The sequence below is a fragment of the Neltuma alba genome, unplaced genomic scaffold (genome assembly GCF_004799145.2).
Source record: "Neltuma alba isolate B1F8T4 unplaced genomic scaffold, ASM479914v2 tig00007371_pilon, whole genome shotgun sequence".
In the NCBI taxonomy this organism is placed as follows: Eukaryota; Viridiplantae; Streptophyta; class Magnoliopsida; order Fabales; family Fabaceae; genus Neltuma; species Neltuma alba.
This window is the reverse complement of record NW_021634764.1, coordinates 31,717-56,268: the sequence shown is the minus strand read 5'-3', so window position 1 is coordinate 56,268 and position 24,552 is coordinate 31,717. Positions and strand designations below refer to the sequence as shown.

At 32.3% G+C, this 24,552-nt stretch overlaps 2 protein-coding genes across 3 annotated transcripts; both read right to left on the bottom strand.

Moving 5' to 3' along the window:
* Positions 1-1,271: 1,271 nt before the first annotated feature.
* On the bottom strand, positions 1,272-3,985 carry LOC114752400 (protein yippee-like). 2 transcript variants are annotated; one of them, XM_028941154.1, is made up of 6 exons: positions 3,907-3,985; positions 3,576-3,710; positions 2,449-2,492; positions 1,814-1,922; positions 1,659-1,714; positions 1,272-1,548 (listed from the first exon to the last, which is right to left on the bottom strand). In XM_028941154.1, the coding sequence occupies exons 2-6, from the start codon at positions 3,669-3,671 to the stop codon at positions 1,464-1,466; spliced, it is 390 nt and encodes a 129-aa protein (XP_028796987.1). In that variant the 5' UTR covers positions 3,672-3,710; positions 3,907-3,985; the 3' UTR covers positions 1,272-1,463. The 2 variants fall into 2 exon arrangements, with proteins under 2 accessions (XP_028796987.1, XP_028796988.1); XM_028941155.1 differs by having other exon boundaries at positions 3,576-3,699; positions 3,907-3,925.
* Positions 3,986-5,889: 1,904 nt separating this feature from the next.
* Positions 5,890-8,229, bottom strand: LOC114752399 (chlorophyll a-b binding protein CP29.3, chloroplastic-like). Its single transcript, XM_028941153.1, has 2 exons — positions 7,608-8,229; positions 5,890-6,602 (listed from the first exon to the last, which is right to left on the bottom strand). The coding sequence occupies exons 1-2, from the start codon at positions 8,136-8,138 to the stop codon at positions 6,282-6,284; spliced, it is 852 nt and encodes a 283-aa protein (XP_028796986.1). The 5' UTR covers positions 8,139-8,229; the 3' UTR covers positions 5,890-6,281.
* Positions 8,230-24,552: the final 16,323 nt, after the last annotated feature.

Below are 24,552 nucleotides of genomic sequence, written 5' to 3'. Positions count from 1 at the left end.
AAGACATCTTTTTGTTTTGGTGAAATAAAAGATATCTGCTTATCCGTTTGTAAGTGATGGTTTTATGCTTTTGGTAACATAACATAACATAATACTACTTTCGGTATTTAATATAAGACCTTATTTGATTTTTATATTGGTCCTAAATATAAAACCTTAATTCATTTTGTCTTTAATATTTATGTATTTTTTTCTAAGATAATCCTTCTAATAATGATAGTTCTCATCAACACTCTTGATTAGTAAGGATATTTTTGAAAAGACAACACCTATTTATTACAAATAACTAGCTTAACTTATTTTCTTAATCCCCTCAAATTAGTTAACTAGCTCTTATAATTAGGACCAGAGGTAGTATATTAATTATTTGACTAAACGGTTTTATATTTAATTATAAAACATTGATCTCTTCTTTTAAAATTAAAAAATAACTGTAACTCATTTTTGAATAAAACAAAACATTTTTAAATCTAGTAAATTATAATGTAACAGTTTTTTTAAGTTTGTTATTTTAAACACTAAAAGGTATAAACATGTTCCCAAAACTTTTAGATGAATCTAACAATTATAAGAATAATATTTTATTACTTTGCATGTGGAGAGAGTTAGACGCTAACCGGATTTGCATTGGATGCTCATCAGGATCTGGACGGTCCAGATTTTATTTTATTTTTATTTTTATTTTTTAAAAATAGTCCAGATTTCTCATCACTTGATGAGCACTGGGTGCTCATCAAGTGATGAGCACCGAATGCAGGCCCGATGCTAACCACACTACCCTACTTCGAGCTAGCCACATGTAGCTACACTTTTTATTTGATTTCAACAGTAACTTATTACAAGCCTTATCACATATCAACCATATAGATGAGGGCATTTTAGTCGAAATATAATTATTTTTGGTTTCGAAAGGGTAAGAAATTTTTAGAATGAAGGCAGGGACAGCACAATCAAGCCACCTGTTTTAAGAAACGATAGTTTACCCATTTCTATGCATTTCTACGCTAAGACAAATATCTAAGCTCTTGGCATATCAACAGGTTGTTTACAGCGTTCCAGAACAATGGTGATATTGAATTCAATAGGCTAAAGAAACCAAGTTTCACTAAACTTAAATGAAGTTTCCTTAGCTTCCCAACGACTTTTCACTTCACTGTACCACATTCGTAAGTCAGAAAAGGCAGGCCAATGCTTTTTTTACCCCTTTCCATCTGTGAATGCTTCAAAAATGGCAGGCCCTACTTATATCAATAATTTACCATTTACCAATGTGAAAGGTTAAGAAAAAGATTTATCACAACTTTGAAACATTAATTTCATAGCAGAATCAACAATCAGGTTCATAAGTCTTCGACAGTTAATGGGCAAAATGCACAATTGCCCGGATAAATCCACATTCATTCATTGAAGGATTACATCACGGGTTAGAGAATGTACAATTAACAGTAGGAGATTGGAGATGATTAAGCGTCATCTGCATCACTTCCCCCAACATGTGCCTCATGACTGACCCAATAATTGCTTCCATCAGGACCAGACACCTTGTACCTGCCCAATAATAAAACTCGTCTAAACCACCACATAGCAACAACACAAGAACTTGACTTCATATTAGATTAGTAATGGGTTTTTATTCCTCACTCAACATTGCTACTGACCGTTCAAGAACAGACTTTCCTTCCTTGTACTTCTGGCTTTTTTCATAGGCAGTCTCCTGAAACAAACCATCAGAGTGACTCAATGCTACATAAAAACAGGCAAAACCGCGTGAATCAAAGTCTGGGACTTTTGAAACACTGCCTCCAAATCTTACATATTTCCACCCAACAATTGATCCACAACCCACACAGAAAATGTCAGCCACAGTATGCAACCCAGTCATCATCATTCTCTCCTCCTTTTCTCCAACAGAAACGTTCACTCTGTCATAGAATAAAACATTTGAACCACATCCATGAACGTAACCAACAGCTATATAATCGCGTCTGAAGCTTTATAGGTCTAAAGGCAACAGTAATATATACTTTTGTAGCTATAAGAACCATAATTACCATGTCTGTCATTGAGTTCCGATATACTACTAAAGGCAGCGCAGTAAAACAAGACTAATAGCAATTATGCACTGTTCTTCGTACATTGTTGTGATGCAGATAAGATTTACATATCGATAGGCTCTCATTAAATGAAACAATGAAAGAAATCACCCACTGGACATACAGAAGGCAAACAAGATAATTAATAAACTGTATTCTGAACTGTCTATGACCATTACTCAGGAGCGGAAAACTGATACATGGATTGTCAGCTCCCTTTGGGTGACACAACAATCTTTAGTGTCTATGACCAAAGGTCTGCGTAATTTACTCAAGAAAAGAATGAGTGCTCGTTTCATTTGCTTGATAATCATCCAATGACAAGGAACCCAGAGTAGAGTCTTGAATAACTTACACCTTATTAAAGAGATAAGCTTTCCCATGTCTGCAGTGGAAAGACTGAATAAAACACAGACAAAATTGTAGTCAATGTCCAGTGAAAAATTGCTGGATCCAAGCAATGGTATCAAGTTAACAACACTACTTCACGCACACAACCAAAAGAAAGAAAACCAAGAAATAAAAGTCGAAGGCGAGAAAAATGAAGGTGCAAATCAAAGATTATGGCATAACTGAACTTCATCATATGGACTTGCTGCTTAACTTTTCTCTAACCAATATATTAAACAGGTTCAAAATCAAATAAAATGGAAAAAAACGTTACCTATACGAGGAGCACATTTCTGCATGTAAATATGAATGCAGGAGTAAACTCCTTTATTTATTAAACAATACTAGCATGAATTATATTCACTAAAAGCATGAAGTTATGAAACTCTAAGTAGTATTTTATAGCCGATCCTCAGAATACGCGGAGACAGCAGAACAAGCCATGTCAACGTTGACTAGAGATGAAAATCAGAGGACGACTATTTTCTACATTTGCAAAGAAAACCAGGAAATTGTCCGCTTCCTCCTATTATTTATGCAAAGTAACGTAAATATATACTCTATTCCAGAAATGGAGCCTGCGAATCACATCATCTGAGTCCATGAGTGTAGACAGTAAAAGAAAACAATTGAAAGTATGAAAACATGAAACAGGACGCAATAAGCTTTTGTAAGCTTTTGAGAAACGTAGGCACGTTTTAGCCGTTGCAGATTAAGTAGCCACAATGTCACTGGGAAAAAAAGAACCAAGATATCTGAACAGAATTGTCAGAAGGTAAAGCTCTCCACTCCTAAGAAGATGAGAAGAGACATTGACAGAATCTGAGTGAGTACCAAAATGCAATTGAATAAACATCAACGACCCTCAATTACATATGATGGACACCCAAGTATAAGACCATATGCAATCGCATAGTAAGACTCTTTTTTGGTACCTAAGAAATGCCCCCACGTAAAAACTTTGGCTATCACATGATAGCGAGCAAGTCATCAAATTGATAGATTAACGACAATCTGGCCAAAATCAATCACTTATACAACAATCCCAGAAGAAAAATACATTTACCATTAAAAGATACAAAGCGATCAAACCTTGGATACGATATCTTCAACAAGAGCGAGGTGGGTCCGGCAGTGCTTGCAGCTATAGATCTTCCCCTCAAGATTGACCACAAACAACCTCCCCATGACTTGAATCTCGACTCAGAGAACAACTCTATGAAATTCCTACGCAATATGGGATGGTCAAGAACGATTTAGATAAAGGGTCGTAGCGAAAATATTCAGTTCAATTGATTAGAGATCGTCCAGAGATCAAATGCGATGAAGACGTCATTCGTGAATTACCAATTAATTTAAACAAGACGTCACAATGGAAGTCGAGATGCGAAAGAAGAAAAGAAAAGAAATCGACGAATATTACCTCCCTTCGGGAATGCTACGATGAAGCAAGAAATGTGGACGGTGAAGCTATCACATTTATCGTTTCTTCTGTAAAAGCAGAATCTGACAAGACGTCGAGAGCACGGTTTTCTTTTATTTTATTTGCTTTCAATTATTTATTATGCGAGTGGTTGCTTGCTTAAACAAAAACCTGATGCGTGATTAGCTTTTAAACTTGTGATTTAGTCTTCATAATCTTCTCAAATTCGTAAAGGTGCTACGAATAATGAAACAGAAAATCACGTGCAAACTATATCATTTCTTACCGTTTAGTTATTATTTATACAAATATATAAATTAAACTTTTAACAATTACAACGTGTGTTGTGTGTGGGTGACTCATGCAAATAATTGATTAAATTATTACATTAAATTATTGGCGAAGACATAAGAGGCATTAAAATGAATTTTAAAAAAATGTATTAATTCTAACTAAAGACACAATCATTAGTGGCATAAATATGAAGATGCCGGCAACAACAGCTGACTAATTCATGAAAAAGGACGGATATTCTATTCAAATTATTTGAAAAATGTCTAGAGTATAAGTTTTGAACTTAATCTACACAAGAAGAATTATCTTAGTAGGATAATGTTTGATTTTGAAGATATCAAATGTACCGAATGATTTGTACATAAAAAATGGTATGCTCTTTTAAAATGAAAGGAGGAAAATTAAATATTAAAATTTTGGGCCTGAGAAACCAAATTACAACATACAAATATAATACAAAAACTTAATAAATTATTTTTGATAAATTTTATGCCATAAATAAAAATAAGACAATAGTTTATATGTAAAACTCATTATAATCATCTCTGGTCCCCCAAAAAAAAAAAACTCATTATAATCATACTACCTCTAGTCCTTAATATAAGAAGTCTTTTAACTTTTATTTTAGTCATAAATATAAAATCATAATGTATTTCGTCTCTCATATTTATTTATTTATTTTCAACGTAATCCTTGTAGTAATGATAGATTTAGTCAATACACTTTATTAGTAAGGATATTTTAGGAAAAATAACACCTATTTATTACAAATAACTAATTTAACTAATTTTTTTAATCTACTCAAATTAGTCAACTAGCTCTTATATTAAGAATCGGAAATAATATTAGAGATAAACACAAGATATTGAAACTCCTTAAAAAATGAGGGGGAAGTAGACGACTTTGGTTTTTCTCTTTCCAAAATAACACGCAAGTTTCGCACGAAGGGATTTGACTTAAAATTTATTTTCAGAACAAATTTATTTTAAAAGTTTAAAATCATAATAATATTATCTCTTACTAACAAAAGACCAACATTAACTGTTAACATAGCTATATTGCCTTGTTATTAAAAAAATTAACGGTCAATGTTACTATTAAAATCAACATTAGTCTTTTGTTAGTAAAAGATAATATCGTTACGACTTTAAACTTTTGAAATAAATTTGTTCTTAAAAAAACTTACGGATACTCAAAGTTTCTGAGTGAAAACTTTTGCCAAAATTGTCACTTAGTCTTTTTAAAAAATAATTTTATAAAATTATTCTAAGAACAAGAAAAAAAAAATAGAAAGCCCATAGTTTCTATTAAATTGTTTTCCGTCAGTGGATAAATTTCTCGAAAGAAAAATGAAACCATATTTGGATTCACCAAGAAGTGCCCACAGCCATTTTAATAGCCTATTTGTGACTTACGATATTCTCCCTTAATACAAACAATCATTTGAGTTGTCAAAAACAATATCATGAATTAGCTCAATTATGTGCTTTCCAACCTGTGCTCCATTCCTTCATAACAATATTCTGCTTTTTGTGCTTCTGCTGAGCAAATATCACAAATTTGTCAGCTGAAATTTTCTCTATGCTCATGCTTCTTGTGCTTCCTAAATCGAACATCAACTTTCAAGAATCGCCTTAGATGATGCAGATAAAAGCAGCTATATATGACAGCTGCAAATATAAGTTTATCTGAAAGTGCCTTTTCACTTTAACCAAATTCCAGATACATAACTATTATAAGCTTATCATTACAATTTATACTGTTACGTATACACAAATTATTCAGTATGAACATCTTTAAATTGAGTTCTCAGAGACTAATGTTCTCAACTGTTTTTCCTGCATCAAACGACCAACTTATACCATATCATGATGGAGTACAGTGCAAAAACAGAATACATACAGCATCATACAAAAACAGAGAGAGTACATTAACTCAACATTTGATTGATTGCACAGAGCAGTTCTCAAGGTGGGGGGAGTATAGAAGAAGAATTGAAATGGGAGCACAGGCGATGTGAGCGGCTCAGTGGAAGAGAAGGATCGAGCTATGGAAGTTTCATTGGTGGGAGTAAGGTGATGTCACTTGTTAAAGGTAGCAATGAAAGCGATGGGACCTTTCCCTGTAACAGCAGCTTGAATTGCAAAGATGAGGAAAACCACCATGGCTAACCTGGAGTGCTTGATCTCTGCGAGTTGAAGTCTGGCCCTCTCTTCTGGGTCGTTGGCCAAGCCGAGGGGATCGAAGAACTTGCCACCTGGGTATATCCTCTTCTCTGGGTCAAGTTCTGCATTTCTTTGGAACTCAATGTAGCCTATCAATATCACCTCAATCCAGATCAGTGTAGTCAATGAGAATGGAAGAGGAAGCCCGAGATAGGATGCCCCTTCCACCAGCTCTACCTGATCAGGGCAGTTACCAAGAACAAAACCATTAAACTTGGTATATTTTCCTACTGATCAACCGGACACTATGGGGGAGACAAAAATGTCAGTCTGGCTTTAATTTTTCACCCTAAAGCCACAAACATTTCAACTTTTAAGCAAAACCAAAAAAAACTGGCAGCACCATGGATCTTTGAAATTTATATACACTCAATTTATGGGAAGAAAATGAGTCATCACGAGCAAATTTTAAAGTTCAAATTAGCTGTACCCACAGAAACAGAGAAATTCCAATGAAAGAAGCGGTCAGGACTCAGGACTCGAGAGTGTTCAGAAACCATTCATTTTTCCTCGAAAATTGAGCCAATTTATCCACATTCCATCCTTGTTATGTGGGAGAGGAAAAAAACATCAGATTATGGGACCCTCACACAAGCGATTCCACTAAAGTAAGCCCCATCCTTCGTGTCTTCGTGCGAAATAGCAACAGGGAAAAAATGTAGCAAGAGTCCGGTTCTGAATTCTGATTTGAAGCGAAATTTAAAAGAGAGAAAAATAATAGCAAGTATGGAATAACGTAAACAACATCGTAAAAAGCTTGTCTTCATCGTTGTTGTCCACAGAAGTCACAGTCATCTTCAGCACCATTGTGATATTCATACTGAAAGCAAGTGGACCACGATAAGCCACGCTCAGCCAAAAGCACCTCAAGGCATATTACCGCCACATATATGGGGACCATAACGACGATATCATATTGTCATTTGCTTAATACTCACAGCAACACAGCACTAAAAAGATCAACATCTAATCCCACAATCTCTCATAAGTAGAAATCAAATACTTAATCACAGGTTTTAACATCGTTATTAGTTCGACACAGACGGGTTGTAATAACGCTATTGGAGAAAGATCCATTTGATCAACGATCACCAACCGTTTGACTATTTCAATGGTTGAAAAGAATGGTAGGCATGTGTACTCAATTTTTCACATAAACATTTGAACAGACACAAACAGTACCTTTCCAGCGTCTTGCCATGCGACTCCAGTAAATGCCTCAACGGCCAAGGCACCCAGTGCTCCCAGCATTGCCCACCTTCCATGGATCACCTCACACTCGCGGAACCTCTGCAACCCGAACACCTCCGTGTACGGCTGGAACGGCGTTGGTTTAACCTCTGTGGTCTCCACTCTTGTTCCGATCACATCTCCGGCCTCATTCTTAGCCAGATTCTGGTCCAGCGAGTCCAGGTCGAACTGCAAATACTCCGCAGGTTTCCCGAGCCCAAATGGGTCGAACCCGCGGTCTCCCACCATGGTTCCGTCGAGCCATTCCGGTGGTTTGGCACCGGGGAACCACACGAGCCGGTCTCCGGATGGTTTGGTATTGGATGGCGCCCTTTTGGGGGGCGGAGGAGGCGGGGCGGCCTTCTTTTTGGTACCAAACTTAAGCAGGGCGTGGAATCTGCCGGAGTCAGAGGCGGGATTGTTGGTGGTGAGACGCGTGCCGAAGAAGTAAGAGGTGGCGGCGGACGTGGCGGTGGCAGCCATGGGAGGGTGGTGGAGAAGCAGCGAGGCGTGAGAGATTGGGAAGGACAGGTGCAAATGGAAGAAGAGAGAAATATATTGTGTGAAAAAAAAATGAATTATGTGATGGGAAAGAATGAGAACGAGAGGCTTATCTCCGCCTTATCTGAATTGGGGCCATGGACGGCTGATGGCTGCTTCACCTCATACGTGGGGCCAATTGGGAAATTTTCCTTTTACATTTTTAGGTTTGTTGGTTGAAAAAAAATTCTATAAAAAATTTTAAAAAAATCTACATGAAATGCATATCATGCACATGTCGAATCAGTCTAAGATTTAAGCCTTAAAATCTATATGTGATATAAAGAATTTAACAATATACTAGTATATTATTTATAAGTTATAAACAAGACAGCTTATCTCTGAAATTCCTAACCAACTTTCAAAATGAAAATTAATTTTGGTTTATGTGGGCCAAATTTGGTTCCGAAGTAAAAAACCAGATCACAACAACTGTAGATGTCAAGGCATGTTAGATAGAGAAATATAAATAAATATTTTCCATTTGAGACTTTTTCTTGGGTCATGTGGTATTGTTCAAGACTTCAAGGTTCAAGCTAAACAAAAATAATTGCAACAACGAACCAATTAAAACTGTCTTTCTAAAAATATATGCATGGAATTATGTTCAAAATTTAGCCTTGTTTGGTTCGAAATAATAATAATAATAATAATAATTATACCATGACTCCATTGCATATGGGCATGAAAAGGAAATCAGCCATTGTATGTAATGGTTCTCTTCCTGTTGTTTTTTTTTTTTTGGGGTTAATTTTCAATAATTATTATGATTCTTCAATAAATTGTCAAATCAGTAGCAAACTCCCCATAATAATCCTACTAGACCTATACCAGACCTGACTTCTCTGGGCCTGTCCATGTATTAAATGGGTAAGAATATACGTGAGGCCAACAACCCATTTCTGAAAATGAAGGCCCTATGCGCTTACTTAACAAAGAATGAAAGGCATCCATGCTTTTGTCTTGGGTCCTTTTGTTTCTTTGATCCAATAAACAAAATCTCAAGAGCTACCACCGAAACCACACAATGACTAGTTCAGGTTATCCAAATAATGGTCTAAACTCAAACCCCTCACAAATGGAAGAAAAAATCCACCACAAGAATCTCCTAAGTTATTCTACGCTGATCCTAATTATAAGACCTTGTTTATAGACATAAACGAGGTGTTATAATTAGGACCGAAGGTAGTATATCACTTGAATTACCAAGAAAAAGATATACGCGCATAGATGAGAATAGGCTCCATAGAGATAAGCCCCCCCCAAAAAATTGCGTCGATTAAATTCAAGTATCTAATTCGGATTTAAAAAAATCTTTCGTCAGCCTTATTTTATTTTAAAAAAGGATGTATATTTTATTTTTTAAAAAAAAGAATTAAAAGCATGTGTGAAATTACAGCTTGGGTTAGGCAAGTTTTAAAAGAATAATACTGCTAGAAGGGATTGAAGGCAGAAAGAGGGAAACATGAGGTGATGATGGCATGCCAGCACAATTCTGGGACTCTGGTGACAAAGTAGTACATGCCCATATTATGGCTCCCTACAAAACACAATACGCATAATTGGCTCAAGTAGCCCATTATAAGCTGCATCTTCCCTCCATTATTAAACCCCCCCAACCACTTTCCATTTCCACGACACAATCAACTCATATCACAAGTCATAACCCTCTAAAGACGGCAACATTAAAACAAACACCATGTCCCTCACACGTTTCATTATTCAGACGGCAAGCTGTTGCCTGGTGGTAAGGTTACTCGTCACGTTTGGATAAGGTTCTGAATTTAGTGTTGACATGTTTTCTCAGGTTGGGTTGAGCCGCAATTGTGAGAGTTTTTTTTTTTTTTTTGCTGGATCCTGATTAACAATTTGCACGACAATAGAATTAGTAAAATGTTTTTTTTGGGGGGGGGGGGTTATTATTGGGGTGGTTCCGGATGGTGAATGACACGGGGGAGTGTCGGGGGAATGTCGGGGGAAAGTGAAGAAGGTTGATGGGAAAAGGAAAAAAGGTGAACAGTTGAAGAGCCTCCCACAATGCCTACACATGGAGCCACTCTTATTTCTCAGGTGTGTTCATGTGTCTCTAATCTGCGTGTGTTAATCATATCACTAATTCGAAGCCCCTTTCTTTAATCTTAATTAATCTCCCCCACATTCATTCACTATATTATCCCCATCTCCCAATTTCTGTCCCTCCTATTCCCATTCACATTCCACGTGTGGTGGGACTCTCTTTCTCTCTCTTCTTCTCATCTCCTATGTGTTATATCCATATTACTTCTATATAAGGAGTGTTTGGATAGAATCAAAATCATAATTTTAAAAGTGTTTTTACGGTCTACAAAATAAATATGTTGAGGAGTTTATTTCGATTTACAGAAAAAACACTTTTCAAAAGCACTTGTGATGCTACCCAAACACCCCTATAGTATAACTTAGTTTTTGCTCAGTTTTGTTTGGTATGGTATGGTTGAGATACACACTACCCATAGATGACTTCAATTTGATTTCGACGTGATGTCAAGTGGGCTGAAAAAATAAGTTATGATTTTCTGTCCATGTAGTTTAGTTTTATTTAATTAATATGATAGTTCTTTCCTTACTTTTCAGCCATACTTGATCTTAACAAGGATCAAGTATGGATTCTTTTAAAGTATCTTACATAATCTCACATAGGGACAAGTTCAAAGCTCAACACTTAGGGTGATGAAAAACTACTTTATCAAATTCTAAATATAAAAATTAATTAAAAATTTCAATTTGATTATAATTATAAAATACCAGTCTCGTTTACATTTAATGTTTATTATTTTTTCCTCAAACTATTTGTATTAGCTATACATGTTAATCAAAATATTTATTATTTAAGTTAGTTAGTTATTTTGTGAAAAAGTTGTATCACTCGTCTTGTTAGTTAGTTATACAACTTTTTCACAAAACAACTAACTAACTTAACTGAAATTTTTAATTTATATAAATTAGCTATTTAGTTTTTATAAAATTAAAGCAATAAGTTACATTGTATTTTATTCTCACGAAAATTAAAGCGCATCTTGTTATTAGCTGTATATCATATGTTAATTTAAAAAATTAGAAAAAAAAGAAGAAGAAGAATTCAAACTCACTATTAGACACAAGAGAATGGCATATAATGATTTTTAGGTGAGAAAAAATAAGGGGGGAAAAGGACAAGCAAATAGAGGCCAAGTATTATTATTCCTCAAGAACCTGCTCTGCACAATTTTGCTACCTATTGTCTCCCTCCATTTATATTTCTCCAACCATATCTCCCTTCATATATATTTCTCCAACCATGTCTCCCTCCAAAGCACTCACTTTTTTAATTTCAAACCCTTATTATCAAAACTTTCCACCGTCCTTTATTGACAGAACCCAACCTGCTTGGCTCAGCCTATATGGAATCGGAGAATCGACAGTAATTAATTATTACCCCCAGGGGAGGGGGGATCAAGTATTAATTAATTATTGCATATGATTAATTAGAGACAAAGCAACCAATATCGTTTGTAACTACTTTAGAATTTTGGCTGTAACGTCAATCACAATGATCCAGGTTTATTTATTACTACTACTTTACAAAAGTCTCAGCGTGTGATTATTAGTGATCACTAGTAGCAATTAAAAAAAGAAAAGAAAAAACAAAGTAACGGGATAATGAAACGAGAGAGCACTGTTATTTTCACCAAGTCCTGTGAAAATAAACGATAGCCAAACCGTAAATCAAGGCTTACTATTGTTTATTAGTAATTATTACAGATTCTGTGTCCTGTTCATGAGCAGCTTTGGCGACCAAAAAACACAGGACATTACATTGACACTATAATACTCTATATGGAATTAATCATTCTATTATTTTAGTAAGAAGATGTTATTTTTTTTTTTTTGGGCAAAAGGCTTGAATATCATTTTTCCCTCGGTATAGCAGGAGATGTCTAATACTCCTTCTTCCGATTTTTATTATAAGACACTCTCTATAAAAAAAATTATTTAAATGTATATATGATAGAAAAATTATTTTACTTTTAAATAAAGATAATGGCTTAATCATTTTTTTTATCCGCTGAAATGATAAGGGATGCCCTGTAATAAATATTGAAGAAAGTACATTAATGTGAGGCTAAGTTTAAGGGGGAGAAAATTTAGTGCCGGCAGGGAAAAGGACAGGGATTCCTCGGCAGATTGAAAGTTGATTCCATTCGAACTGGGAAAGTTGATTCCATCATCTATGGGAGTCGGCATTCCCTTTTATTTCTAGAGTGAAGAAAGAGTTCATTGGTCAAGAATGATGTCCAAAAGAGCTTAGGCTGGAAGTCGGCATTCCCTTTTTATAAGGGGGAAAAAAGGATCAAATACAAATAAAATAAAAAGTCAGAATTTTCAATTGTATTTTTTAAAAATACAAGATTCTTAGCAATGTGACATGGGTTGGAGAAGGAAAAGGCGTAGAATCGGTAGGGGATGGGAAGCGTGAGAGTCGGCGTTCCCTTTGATAAGAAGTGTGATGGAGCTCCATTCCAGGAATGCTTCTGTGTCCCTCGTCTATTGGCTCTGGTTCTTTCTAATTACTACCTCCGGTCCTAATTATAAGACTCAATTGACTAATTTGAAGAGATTAAAGAAGTAAGTTAAGTTAGTTATTTGTAACAAATAAGTGTTGCCATTCCTAAAATATCCTTGCTAATTAAGTGTGTTGGTTAGAACTATAATTATTAGAAGGACTATCTTGGGAAAAAATACATAAATATGAGAGGCAAAATGGATTGAGGTCTTATAATTAGGACCAAACTAAAAGTCAAACGGGGTCTTATATTAAAGACCGGAGGTAGTATCATGGGCCAACGCCATGCCTCTTTTATTACTCAACTTCAAGTCATTCATTTTGTTTTGCAATTATCATACTACTCCACCAGTTCAAAATATAAAACATTTATATTAGTATATATAAGGGTTTTATATTCAGGACCGGAGGAGTAATTATTATTGATAATGAAAAGGACGAGGCAAAATTAATCTTCTTGTTTTTGTAATTTTGACTCACTTACAATTTAATCTCTAATTTTTAAATTTTTAACTCACTAATAATTTGGTTCTTAGTATTTCCATCATTTATAATTTGGTCATTGTCATTCATAACTCACTCATGTTGAGTCGTCATTTACCCATCTTACATGGCGAAAACCATATCATCGAAAAATTGCTAATTGCTGAAGTGGCTTCCAACTCAACTTCGTAAACATTTTGAAATTTAAAAAGAGGGCCAGACAATGTTGAGGCCTTTCTTCGTCGGTTTTCTACTCAGGCGTTACGCAACTCTAATGAGGATGCTGCTTTATCGATTAACTATCTTTATTTTTTATAAATTAATTTTCTAACTTCTAGATTAAAAATATAGCTAGGGTAGATTATTCTTCCTTTGGTCCCTTTCATGAGATTCAAACTTTTGAATTGATCCCATTTTTTTTTATAAAATCTAATCTGGGATTGTCTAAAACATTATTAAGTGAATTTTTACTAATTTTCTCCTTTATTAATTGCATTATCTTTTTTCATACTTTTCTCAATATTTCTCTCTTTCACATACCTTCTAATAAATAACGATATGTTTTTAAAAAAATATTCCTTACATTTTTTTTGCTTTTAATTAATATTGAATTTTTTTAAAATTATGCAATCCGGTTAATTGAATTTTATGAAAGGATTAGATATAATATTATCTCTAATTTTTAATATAAGATCTAATTATAAACTATATTTTATATTAAGAATTGGAATTAATAGTATTCATAATTCCAATATATGGAATTATATATATATTTTAGGGAGTGGGGAGAGAGAAAATTACAGAGTAGAGTGAGAGCATTATGGAGGTAGGGCTGATTTGAGTGGGCAATAGGCGTCTTCGCTTCTTTTTCCATTCATTTTCGTCAACTCATCTCAACTATAAGATTGGGATTTTAACAATTCAGATTTCATATTTATAAAATTATAAATAAAATGTTAAATTTTAAAAATAAATAAATAAAATCAAATAAAGCTATTAAATTTTAGTCAATATAATTCAAAATAATAATAAATAATAATTTATAAAATTATTTTCAAATCCATAAAATCTGAATCGTTAAACTTTCAAGTAAATGGAATTGATAAAAAAAAAAAAAAAAAAAAAAGAGTGAAGAAATTTGAGTTGGATAGGACGGGGCGAGTTAGTGACCATGACAAAGGAGGAAGGGTGGGGAGACGTGGATTGGTTGGGATTTTCCATACATATTATAATAAAAAAGAAACGAAGAGGAAAGGGTGGTGGGGCCAGGAGCGCACGTGAAGGGGGCCCACAGAAGGGGGCACACGTGCAGGGACTGACACATACGCATTCGTGCGCAAAGCAGAGTAGCAGAGTGGACAGAACATTGGAAACTGAAACCTGAATCACTCGCACACGTGTGTCCCCCCTCCCCCTTCTCATTCAATGCTTCCTGCATCCTACGAGTATGACTATGTGGTCTCACTTTAATTTTTCTTTTTCCTTGGCCCGAATCTCACTTGGATTCACATCCTTCTCTCTCATTCTATTGGAACCAGTCATTTTCCCCCCGTGGTCACACCAACCAGGCAGTAATTTAATGAGATGCAACGCTCCTGTGGCTTGGTCCTTCACAAATTGATTGGCCCTAAATCAATGTTACTGGTACCTCCCATCCGCTAAGAGCCAGGGAGAGATTAAATTTCGGTATTAAATATACAACTCTACTTCATTTTACCTCTCAATTTATTTAAATTAATCCTATTAATTGTATTCATCCAATATTATTTACAAATTATTTCCAACATGTTGTATATAGAAAAAAATCTTAAACTGCATTAACTCTTCATTAAAATTTATTAAATTTTTAACTTTATTCCTGTTTAATACTCCTAAATAGTATTCCCTCCGTTCCTTATTATAAGAGACGAATAACCGAATTACGTTGATCAAAAAATCAGTTAAAATTAGTTAAGAACAATCAATATAATTTTTTTTCCAAAAATGCCCTCATTAATAAGAGAGAGAGCATGAAAGAGAATAATTAAATTATTGAAAGAAAGAAAAGTGAGAGGGAGAGAGAGTGTGAGTTGAAGACAATAAATATGGGTAAAATAGGAAATCAACACAAAAAAGTAGAGACAACTTTTAAGTGTCTCTTATATATAGGAACATGCCATAAACATCAAATGTCTCTTATAATAAGGAACGGAGGGAGTATATCCCATAAAAACAAAATTAACACAATAATAAGTGAAGGATAAAATTATATATTTATATTAAAAAAATTTCTCTTTGTCTTATAAATAGGACTAAATTTTTTTTTCTTTTTCTATCCTATAATAAGACTAGAGGAATGTACGTTAAGAGAGTTTGCATCAAAATATAATTTCAATCAATAACTTAAAAAGGTATTTTAGAAAAACCAATATATATTTTTGACAAATAACTAATTTAAATATTTTTCTTTATTTATATGAATCAATTAAATAATTTTATATTAAGAAAATAAGATAAATAAGTTTTTTGAGCCCTTCCATTTTTTTTATTCATTTTGCACATTAAGGACTTCTATTTAGAGCATTTAAGAGTGCACATTATTAAATAAGACATTTTAACAAAACCAATGTATATTTGTTATAAATAATCAACCATGTATAAATTATTAAAAACTAGAGTGGATAATTTATTTTACAAATTATTCATATTAATTATATATATGTGAAGAGATTTTCTATCAAAATATAGTCCCAATACAAACAATAAAATTTTAAACAAATCAGCAACACTTTCAATGGATAACTAAATTAATTTGTACAAATTCTTCCTTCTTTCTCGTTAGGCGGAAAAAGCAAACCCTATCACATAAAGAGGCGTCGGCAACTTATGCCTCTCAAAATTGGATACGTCAATTTATGAAAATTATATACTGCACTTGAAAATAACATTGCAAATGCATAGAGCAGTGCTGGTCATAGTTGGCTCAGGTCAAACAAAAGAAAAACAACAAAACAAGAACCCTATCGATTAATACCTCACATATAATTGATTCCCATCATATGTTGCTGTCCTGATATCGACCAAATAAATACTCACTTATATATATATTTGAATCAGTCCCAACGAATAATAATTTCCTTCAATTTAATCCCCCAAAAAAAATTGAAGTAATGGATAATTTTCAATACGGTGTAGTGAGATACACTGAACCCAATTACGCATATGTTTTTCAAAAATTGGTTAGAAATCTATATAAAGTTTTATTGATAAAAAATTCTTGAATTCGAGTGCTGGTATTTTCTGTATATAAAACTTAACTATACCAGTATTAACATCATTCTGGTCAAGAAAATTTCCAAAGAGAGTTTCTTTTTTCCCCTTTTTCTTTTTACAGCTGCATAGTATATAAATAGTGCATATTTCTGATGGTTTGATTAATACGGGGTGGCCAATGAAGAGCATATTATTGAGAAATGGGCCATAAGAGAATGTGGAAGTAATTAATATTGACATACACTAAAACCAAAAATTTAATTTGTCTGATAGCCACGCACTGTCATCTCACACGTGGATCATATATCCTCTGATTACGACTTCTATGGATAACAATTTTTCTAACGTAGTCCCCCTAATGTTTTTCCTTTTTTTTTTTTTTTTTTTAGGAACAGTGCCTAAATATTCTGAATTTTATTCGTTCGATTTTTTTCCTGTGTCTATAGTATACTGAGCAATGCGATATAAGCGAGTTTGTGAACGGCCAATAATTGGGTCTAAAAGTGAATCAAACAAGTATATTATTATAAGCATGTCATGAATTCCTGAAGTGTATTAAAAAAGTTAAAAATCAAGCGATGTATTTGACTATAGCTTAATTTATATAGCAGTATTAGTTTATGTTGGTGGTCAAACCGATGCAATTAGTGTAGATTAATACACAAAAATGAAACAAAAGAAATTTAATTAATAAAGAAAGTGCATGGTTGATTCCAATATTGCGGCAACATATTTGGATTTGAGAGAACATCGTACTCCATCTTAGAATTTTAAAAAGCGAAAACCTCTCTCAAACAAAACAGGATTAAATTTTGTCCAAGATCCCGTCAATCGTGGGCACAAAATCTGTCTCTAAATCCCGAATCTACCTATAGAATCCATTAACTTATTGTTATAATTATAAATGATTACTTTAGTGCTTTTCTCAGTAAACCGCATACTACTTCGGATCCTAGTTGGTAATTCAAGTTAAAGTTACAAACTAGATTCTGTATTGAAAATCGACCACGTCACTTCAAAATTTTTCCCCAGTGAATCTGCTTTAATTTTCTCCCAAAATAATTTTTCATCAATATATTATGACTTTGAAAGAATGGTATTAGATTCATGAGCGTTGATGTTAGTGTGCATGAATGCAGAAAACTATTTTTAAAATATTGATTCTCAATTGATTCTGATAATGTTCAAATTTGCTCTGACAAGATAATTATTTTAAAAAAAATATTCCTGGTATATAAATTTAACTAATTTGATTAAATTGTTGCATTGGTTATTATAAAGTGACATTCCTAAAACACCATAATTTTTCTTAATATCTCATATTCCTCTATTGATTATGGTTGAAGATCCATAGTAATTTAGAGAAAATTGATAAATATAAATGGGTCTTATATTTAGGAAAAAACTCAACATTGGATCTTATATTAAAGCACTATGGTTTTTTTTCCCCTCCAGCAAGATTGGTACTAGTTTCGTAAAAACAGAATGTTGGTGTCATTAATATTTGCACATGTGCCCTCTTAAAAGATTGGGACAAGTCGCGCATGCCCAAAGAATTATTCCCTTTACTTAATTTAATCGTCACATTTAATACCTCATATTATTTTAAATAGGATTGTCTCTAATAAAAAGATATCTACATTTTAGCAAGAAAATTTAATTGTCACATGACGCCAAGTGAGGCGATAAGGATAGTATGGGAATGTAAGTACTCCAGTGTCTAAGGTTTTGATCTTTGCACCACAAAATAACGATTCAATATTTGATTTTTTTTAATATTAATATCCAAGTCCAAGTCAATCAATGTTTTGTATCACTGGTAAAGAAGGTTGTCAAACTCACGAATTTAAATAAACTCGTAATAATAATATATATTCGAATCGTAAACTCAAATCATGAACTCAGAAGAGTTTACTTTTATTAATAAACTGGTATTAAAAGTATATAATCAGATAATTAATGTATAAAAAATGAGAATAATTTTATTTAAATATATTTTAAATTTAAATAATTGAAATTATATCCATCAATGTTCATAATTTATCACATTCAACAAATTTTTTTTTATAAAATTCATATATAAAGTTATTAAATATAATCAAATCTAAAAATTTAGCACGAGTTTAAGAGCGAGTTGATACGATTTTATAAGCTAAAAATGTAAAAACAGTAAACTCGGTAAATGAACTCATAAGTTTAACCGAATTTACAATTATCAACAGTTTAAGAATGAGTCGACACGATTTTGTTAGCTGAAAACATAAAAACGTTAAATCCAGAAAGTCAACTCGCGAGTTTGACAACAATACTGGTAAGATAACATTCCATATCATTTTTCCTCAAACACATTTGAAGTGTAATATAATGTGAGCATCAATTAAATTGAAAATTGGAGTATTATGTAGTGAACAGGTTGTTTGACGAGTAATTTCAGAGAGATTGATGGGATTTTTCACTATTAAATTTTAATTATGAAGAAAATAAACTAAATGTTAAATAAAAATATTAAATTGGAAGTATAGTTTGAAAAATAAAATAAAATAAACAGCATTCAGTTACTTGAGAGTGGCTAAAATATCAGTGGCCTTAAAATTTCATAGTATTATGAGTTTGATTCTACTTGTAATTTTATGCCATGCTGAAAAGAAGAAAATGGTTCAAATGTGGGGACCAGGTGTGTATGTGGCTGAGCGCGTAATCATGATGGCAAGAACGTTGCAATTGTTCATTGCATTGATTCCATTGTCATACCTCACCCGTGTGGCTCCCTCTGTTTCTAATGTCATCTTCTTAGAACCTTCCTCCCTGGCAGTTCACCATCACCTTTATGTGCGTGTGTTGGGGGGGGGGAGGGAGAGAGAGTATGATTGGAACATGTTTGGTTAATTGGTGGGATTTCAATTAAACTTATTTAAATTCAAATAAATAATTATGAAGCCTGTTTATCTTGTTTGGGTAAATTTATAAAATCTCGATAAATCGTGATTTTACTCTTTTATTGTATTTTTAGGATAAACAACAAATAGTAACTTATATGTTTGAAGAATCTCGATCAATTTTTAGCAACTAAATTTTCTCTAATCTGTCCTCTCATACTTTTTCAAAAACCTCTCCTTGAATATTATCTCAGCATATCTTGCTTAAAATTTTTTAACCTAAACGACTTCAAATTTATTCTTAAAAGGCCGTCGTCACGTCGTCTCAGATCAATCAAGTAATCAAAAGTATGCTTCCTTCTTCTTTATTTGTTCACTTTTTTTTTATGCAAGTCAGAATTCACTAATCTTATTCTCACGAATTTACAATCTCCGGTCCTCACCATGCTCTCGCGAAGGACTGCCTTGTTGAATAATCGTAATCTCTGTTCTTCCAAGCGCAGCGGAATACAGAGACATCAGAGGCTGGTCGAGGGAGGGCATCATGAATTTGGTGACATTATGCAGTCTTGGTGCGAGACGCACCTTTTTTTTTTTTCCCCTGGAAATTTGAAAACATGGTGTTGCCTGAGATAAGGTTTACATTGTGTCATTAAAATTGCTAATCATTTTTTTTTAAAATTTTCGCTTATTTATATGGTGTCTCTTATTTAATGTTTGCACTACACATAAATTTTGTAAGTTATTTAAATAATAATTTTAAAATAAAAATAATATTTAAATATTCATATCATTTATGAAATTATATTTAATAAAATTTATTACTAAATATAATAATTATGAAAATGTAAACAACTTTATTAACTTTATACCCTTTTTGGTAATTATACATCTATGAGTGATTTTAATAAATGAAAACCAAACATAATTACAGTTCTTAAAATCACTTATAAAAAAAATCCAAACAAAAATCACGATTAACCAATGTCACTTATAATTAGTGTTATTTATATAAAATTCATGATTATCTAAAATCATAGTTGTTCACCGTTAATTCAAACAAGCACTAACAAATCATTAAGTTTATAAACACGTTTTATATGTAAGTGAAGATCAAATTTCTCTCATACCACTTTCGGTCTTTCATAAAAGAGCTAAATGACTAATTCGATTAGATTAAAAAATTTTTAAGTTAACTATTTGTAATGAATATGTGTTATCTTCCGTAAAATATCATTACTAATCATGTGTATTAGTTAGAACTACATACATGCGCAACTATTATAAGGACTACTTTGAAGGAAAAAAAGATAAACATGAGAGACAAAATATATTTAGGTCTTATATTTAGAACCGAATTGAATATCAAAAAAATTTTATATTAAGGACCGGAGGTAGTATTCCGTAAGTCATTATTGAAAAGCTGCTTATAAACCATTCTAAGTAAACCTGAAATTGATAATTCATCAGTTTTGACAAAAGCAAGACCATTATGTATTTTTGTTGATGTGTTTTACAATTATTTTGATTTTGGTGGAGATCAAAGCTATTATTAGTACTCTGCTAATTAGCAAAGCAAACTAATCCAAAATATTGAATAATGTATCTTTGAGTAATAGTTACATGTTTCCAATAATATCATGGACTTGAAATTAATGAAAAATAATACTGATGTCATTTTAATACCAGCTGCAGGTTATTTGAGGAGGACTTTGAAATTAATATATTACGATTTTTCTATCATTCACAAAAAATGACATTTTTGTTTTACTGAAAATCGCGGACTGACAACAGTTGACATGCTTAATGGTTAATTATTAATAGACAAAAAACTGTGAAAGTTGCTGTTAAAATAAATGAGGGTTATATAACTCGTCATCGTTTTCCACGTTTCATTTTCTAATTTGGGAAGCATATGGACAAACGTGACTCGTACCTATGACAAAGTCCGCACGATAATTATTTCATACAATAAATATAAGAGAGAATTACATTTAAGACCCAAAAATAGAATTAATTACCTTAAAATCCATCTACAAGCGTGAAGAGAAAACAGTAACAAATTCTAGAATAGAATATGACAACAAATTTAAACTGATCATTTGTCATTAAAATTTTTTAATAATTAAATTTTTTCAATTACTTCTTAGTAATTCTCCTCAAATATAATTCTTCTTTGTAAGAGCATTCACAGTGAACATTAAAAACTAATCTCTCTAAAAACATCAAAAGTAAAAGCGCAAACATTTATTAAACTCTATCAAATACGTTTTTTGCATTTACATAAATTTGAATTTGGGATTTCGTATTTAAATAACGAAAAGTTAAAACTCGTTTCATTAGTCACTAGGACCAACTTATGTTGGTGCCTGAATTTACATTAAGTGTATGACACGTGTCTGCAAATTGTGTGATATTTTTTGATAAACATGATTATATATGTGATATATATTTGTCTATCCCAAGCGTCCCAAGTGGCAAGAAAGGATGCCTAAATTCGCATCACGCCTGCCGTGAACTTTAAAGTACTCCCCGGCTTCTATTTATCAATTTCAAATGGGAAGAGGTGTGCAATTTATTTTATAATAAACTTTAATTTTGGTGTTTGTTTTAACACTTAATGCATTTTTTTAATCTTACCTTTAATTATCTATTTTCTCTCTTTTGTCATAATTTTTCTTATCAAATTTTTTCACACATTCTCTTTCATTTCTCATTTATTATATGAGTATATTTAAAAATAAAAATATATTTTTAACTAATTATTCGTTATCCGTGAACTAGTTACTTGAAGTTTACAATATAAACATGAGAGAGTAGTACTACCTCTGGTCCTAATTATAAGAGCTAGTTAACTAATTTACGGATATTAAGGAAAGAAGTTAAATTAGTTATTTGTGATCAATATGTATTGTCTTTTCTAAAATATCCATATTAATCAAGTATACTGGCTATAATTACTATTGTTAAAAGGACTACCTTGAAAAAAATGTATAAATGTAAGAGACAAAGTAGACTGAGATCTTATATTTAGGACAAAAATAAATGTCAAATAAAGTCTTATATTAAGACCAGTACTTTCTGGTTAAAAAAAAAAAAACCTCGAAAGCTAATACTGGATTTAGGTCATTTGTGTGTGGACATTTAATTTGACCCGAAAAAACTGAACATTAAACATATTGGTTAGAAAGCAATAGGCCTCAAAATTCCGATTAACGGATATTCCCATTGTGTCACCAGGCAATTAATTTAGATTAACCCTTCATTAATATGAGGCATCGAAAGGAAAGTTCAAGCTAAAGGTTAATTTTGTTCACTAAACCACCAAGATGCTCCTGATGCAATGGAAATATGGTTAATTAGTTTTGTTAATTAACTATCCTAACTAATTAACCAGCTTGACAAAAATATTTCACAAATATTTAATTTTAGAGCAAATTAGAGGGATCTTGTATTTTGTTGCGTTGGCAGTAGCATACAGATTTCTTTCAATTCTAAAGTTTACACAAATCTCTCTTTAAAATAAAATATCCACACTACTGTTAAATTTTCAAAACCCCAGCCTTCATCTGAAAAATAAATAATATTTCTTTAGTTCTATTTATAAAGTACCATATTTCACATGAGAAAAATCTTAAACTAGACTAACTCTTTATTAAAATATAACAATTTTTTTTAACTTTATTCTTATTTAATATATACATCTTCTAAAAAATATCTAATAATAAATAAATGAAAAAAATAGTATATTAAAAATTTAATGAATTACCTTATAAATAGGATCAACAAAAACATCCTCTGTATCTTATAAATAGGATGAAATAAGTAAACTACGGAAAATTTTTAATGTTTTTAATGTCATATTTGAAAGCGTGTTGCGTGCGTTTGGAAAATGCTAGGGAGATCTATGTGGTTCTATTAAAATTTAAGAATAATTTTAAGACTAGATTGACCCTACATTTGCATATGGCTTGTGATGAATGGTACTCTTCTGGTCCTAAATATATGATTCTTTTTATAGTGTAATTTACATTACAAAATATAGAACCCATTTTGTAGTGATATTTATAATTTTTTATATAATTTTTTTAGAACCCATTTTTCTGGTCCTAAGCATATTTAGGACTAGAGGAGTATAATTTTTTATATGATGATATTTATACGTAGTAATTTGTGTTAAAGCCTTGTGGGATGTTTGAAGGCTTTGTAAATTTAAAAAATATATTGAATCGATGTAATTAAAGAAATATTGAATCGATGTAATTAAAGAAATAAATCATAAAATGAGGAATAAATAATATTTTTTCTGATACACCTCCAATAATAACTGTATAAAAGAATTTTCCCACCTTGAGCATTAAACGATGAAAAAACTGAAGAATTATGTAATTTGATCCTTTTTTTTTTCCCCGGTGAAAGAAAAGGGGTCAAGCCCAGTACAATTAAGTGATGACTATTCTTCTAGGAATTTCAAAACCAGCAGCTCCCTGAAAGGGAGGGAGTAAATTGTATATATACTGGCTAAATAAGACCCTTATACTTATAAAGGTCTTATATTTAGGAGGAGTAGCTAATATAAGCCATACGTATGATGTTTGCAATGCAGAGGAGAAATGAGAAATATAAGGGGGAAAGGATATGATGAAGAAGAAGGGGTAGAAGGAAGATTAAATATTCCGTGGAAGCAATAATAAAATTATACAAATGCAACGAATGGGGCCAGGACACAGCATAATCAGATATTTACTGTGCTGAAGTAAACCCACTAATCATTTTACTTGTTTCATATAAGCACTACCTCTCCCCCACGTTACATATGTGCATGAACTTCTTTAACTTATTTCATAAATCATACTACCACTTTTGGAATCCCATCACTCCACAATTTTGACCCACAAAAATTGGGGGCTATTAAAAATTTTATCTGTGAGAATGACTTAATAAAATTTTGTACATAAATAATACTTTGCAAAATTTGTATACAAATAAAACTTTTAATGAAGTATTTTTTTTTTCTCATTTTCCGGGAAAAAACCATGTTTTTATGCCTAAAAATAGCCATGCGCGGTGAAACAAGATTGGAAAAAAAGATTTTTAAATGACTTTAGCCAATTTAAAACACAAAACTGACTTTAACTAATTTTCTTTATATGTATAAGATGTG

Coding starts and splice junctions, on each gene's coding strand:
- LOC114752400 (XM_028941154.1), bottom strand. CDS start 3,671: ATGGGGAGGTTGTTTGTGGTCAATCTTGAGGGGAAGATCTATAGCTGC. Junction 1,923..2,448: donor GCTTATCTCTTTAATAAGGT/GTAAGTTATTCA, acceptor ATTCTATGACAG/AGTGAACGTTTCTGTTGGAG. Junction 1,549..1,658: donor GGAAAGTCTGTTCTTGAACG/GTCAGTAGCAAT, acceptor ATTATTGGGCAG/GTACAAGGTGTCTGGTCCTG.
- LOC114752399 (XM_028941153.1), bottom strand. CDS start 8,138: ATGGCTGCCACCGCCACGTCCGCCGCCACCTCTTACTTCTTCGGCACG. Junction 6,603..7,607: donor CATGGCAAGACGCTGGAAAG/GTACTGTTTGTG, acceptor TGCCCTGATCAG/GTAGAGCTGGTGGAAGGGGC.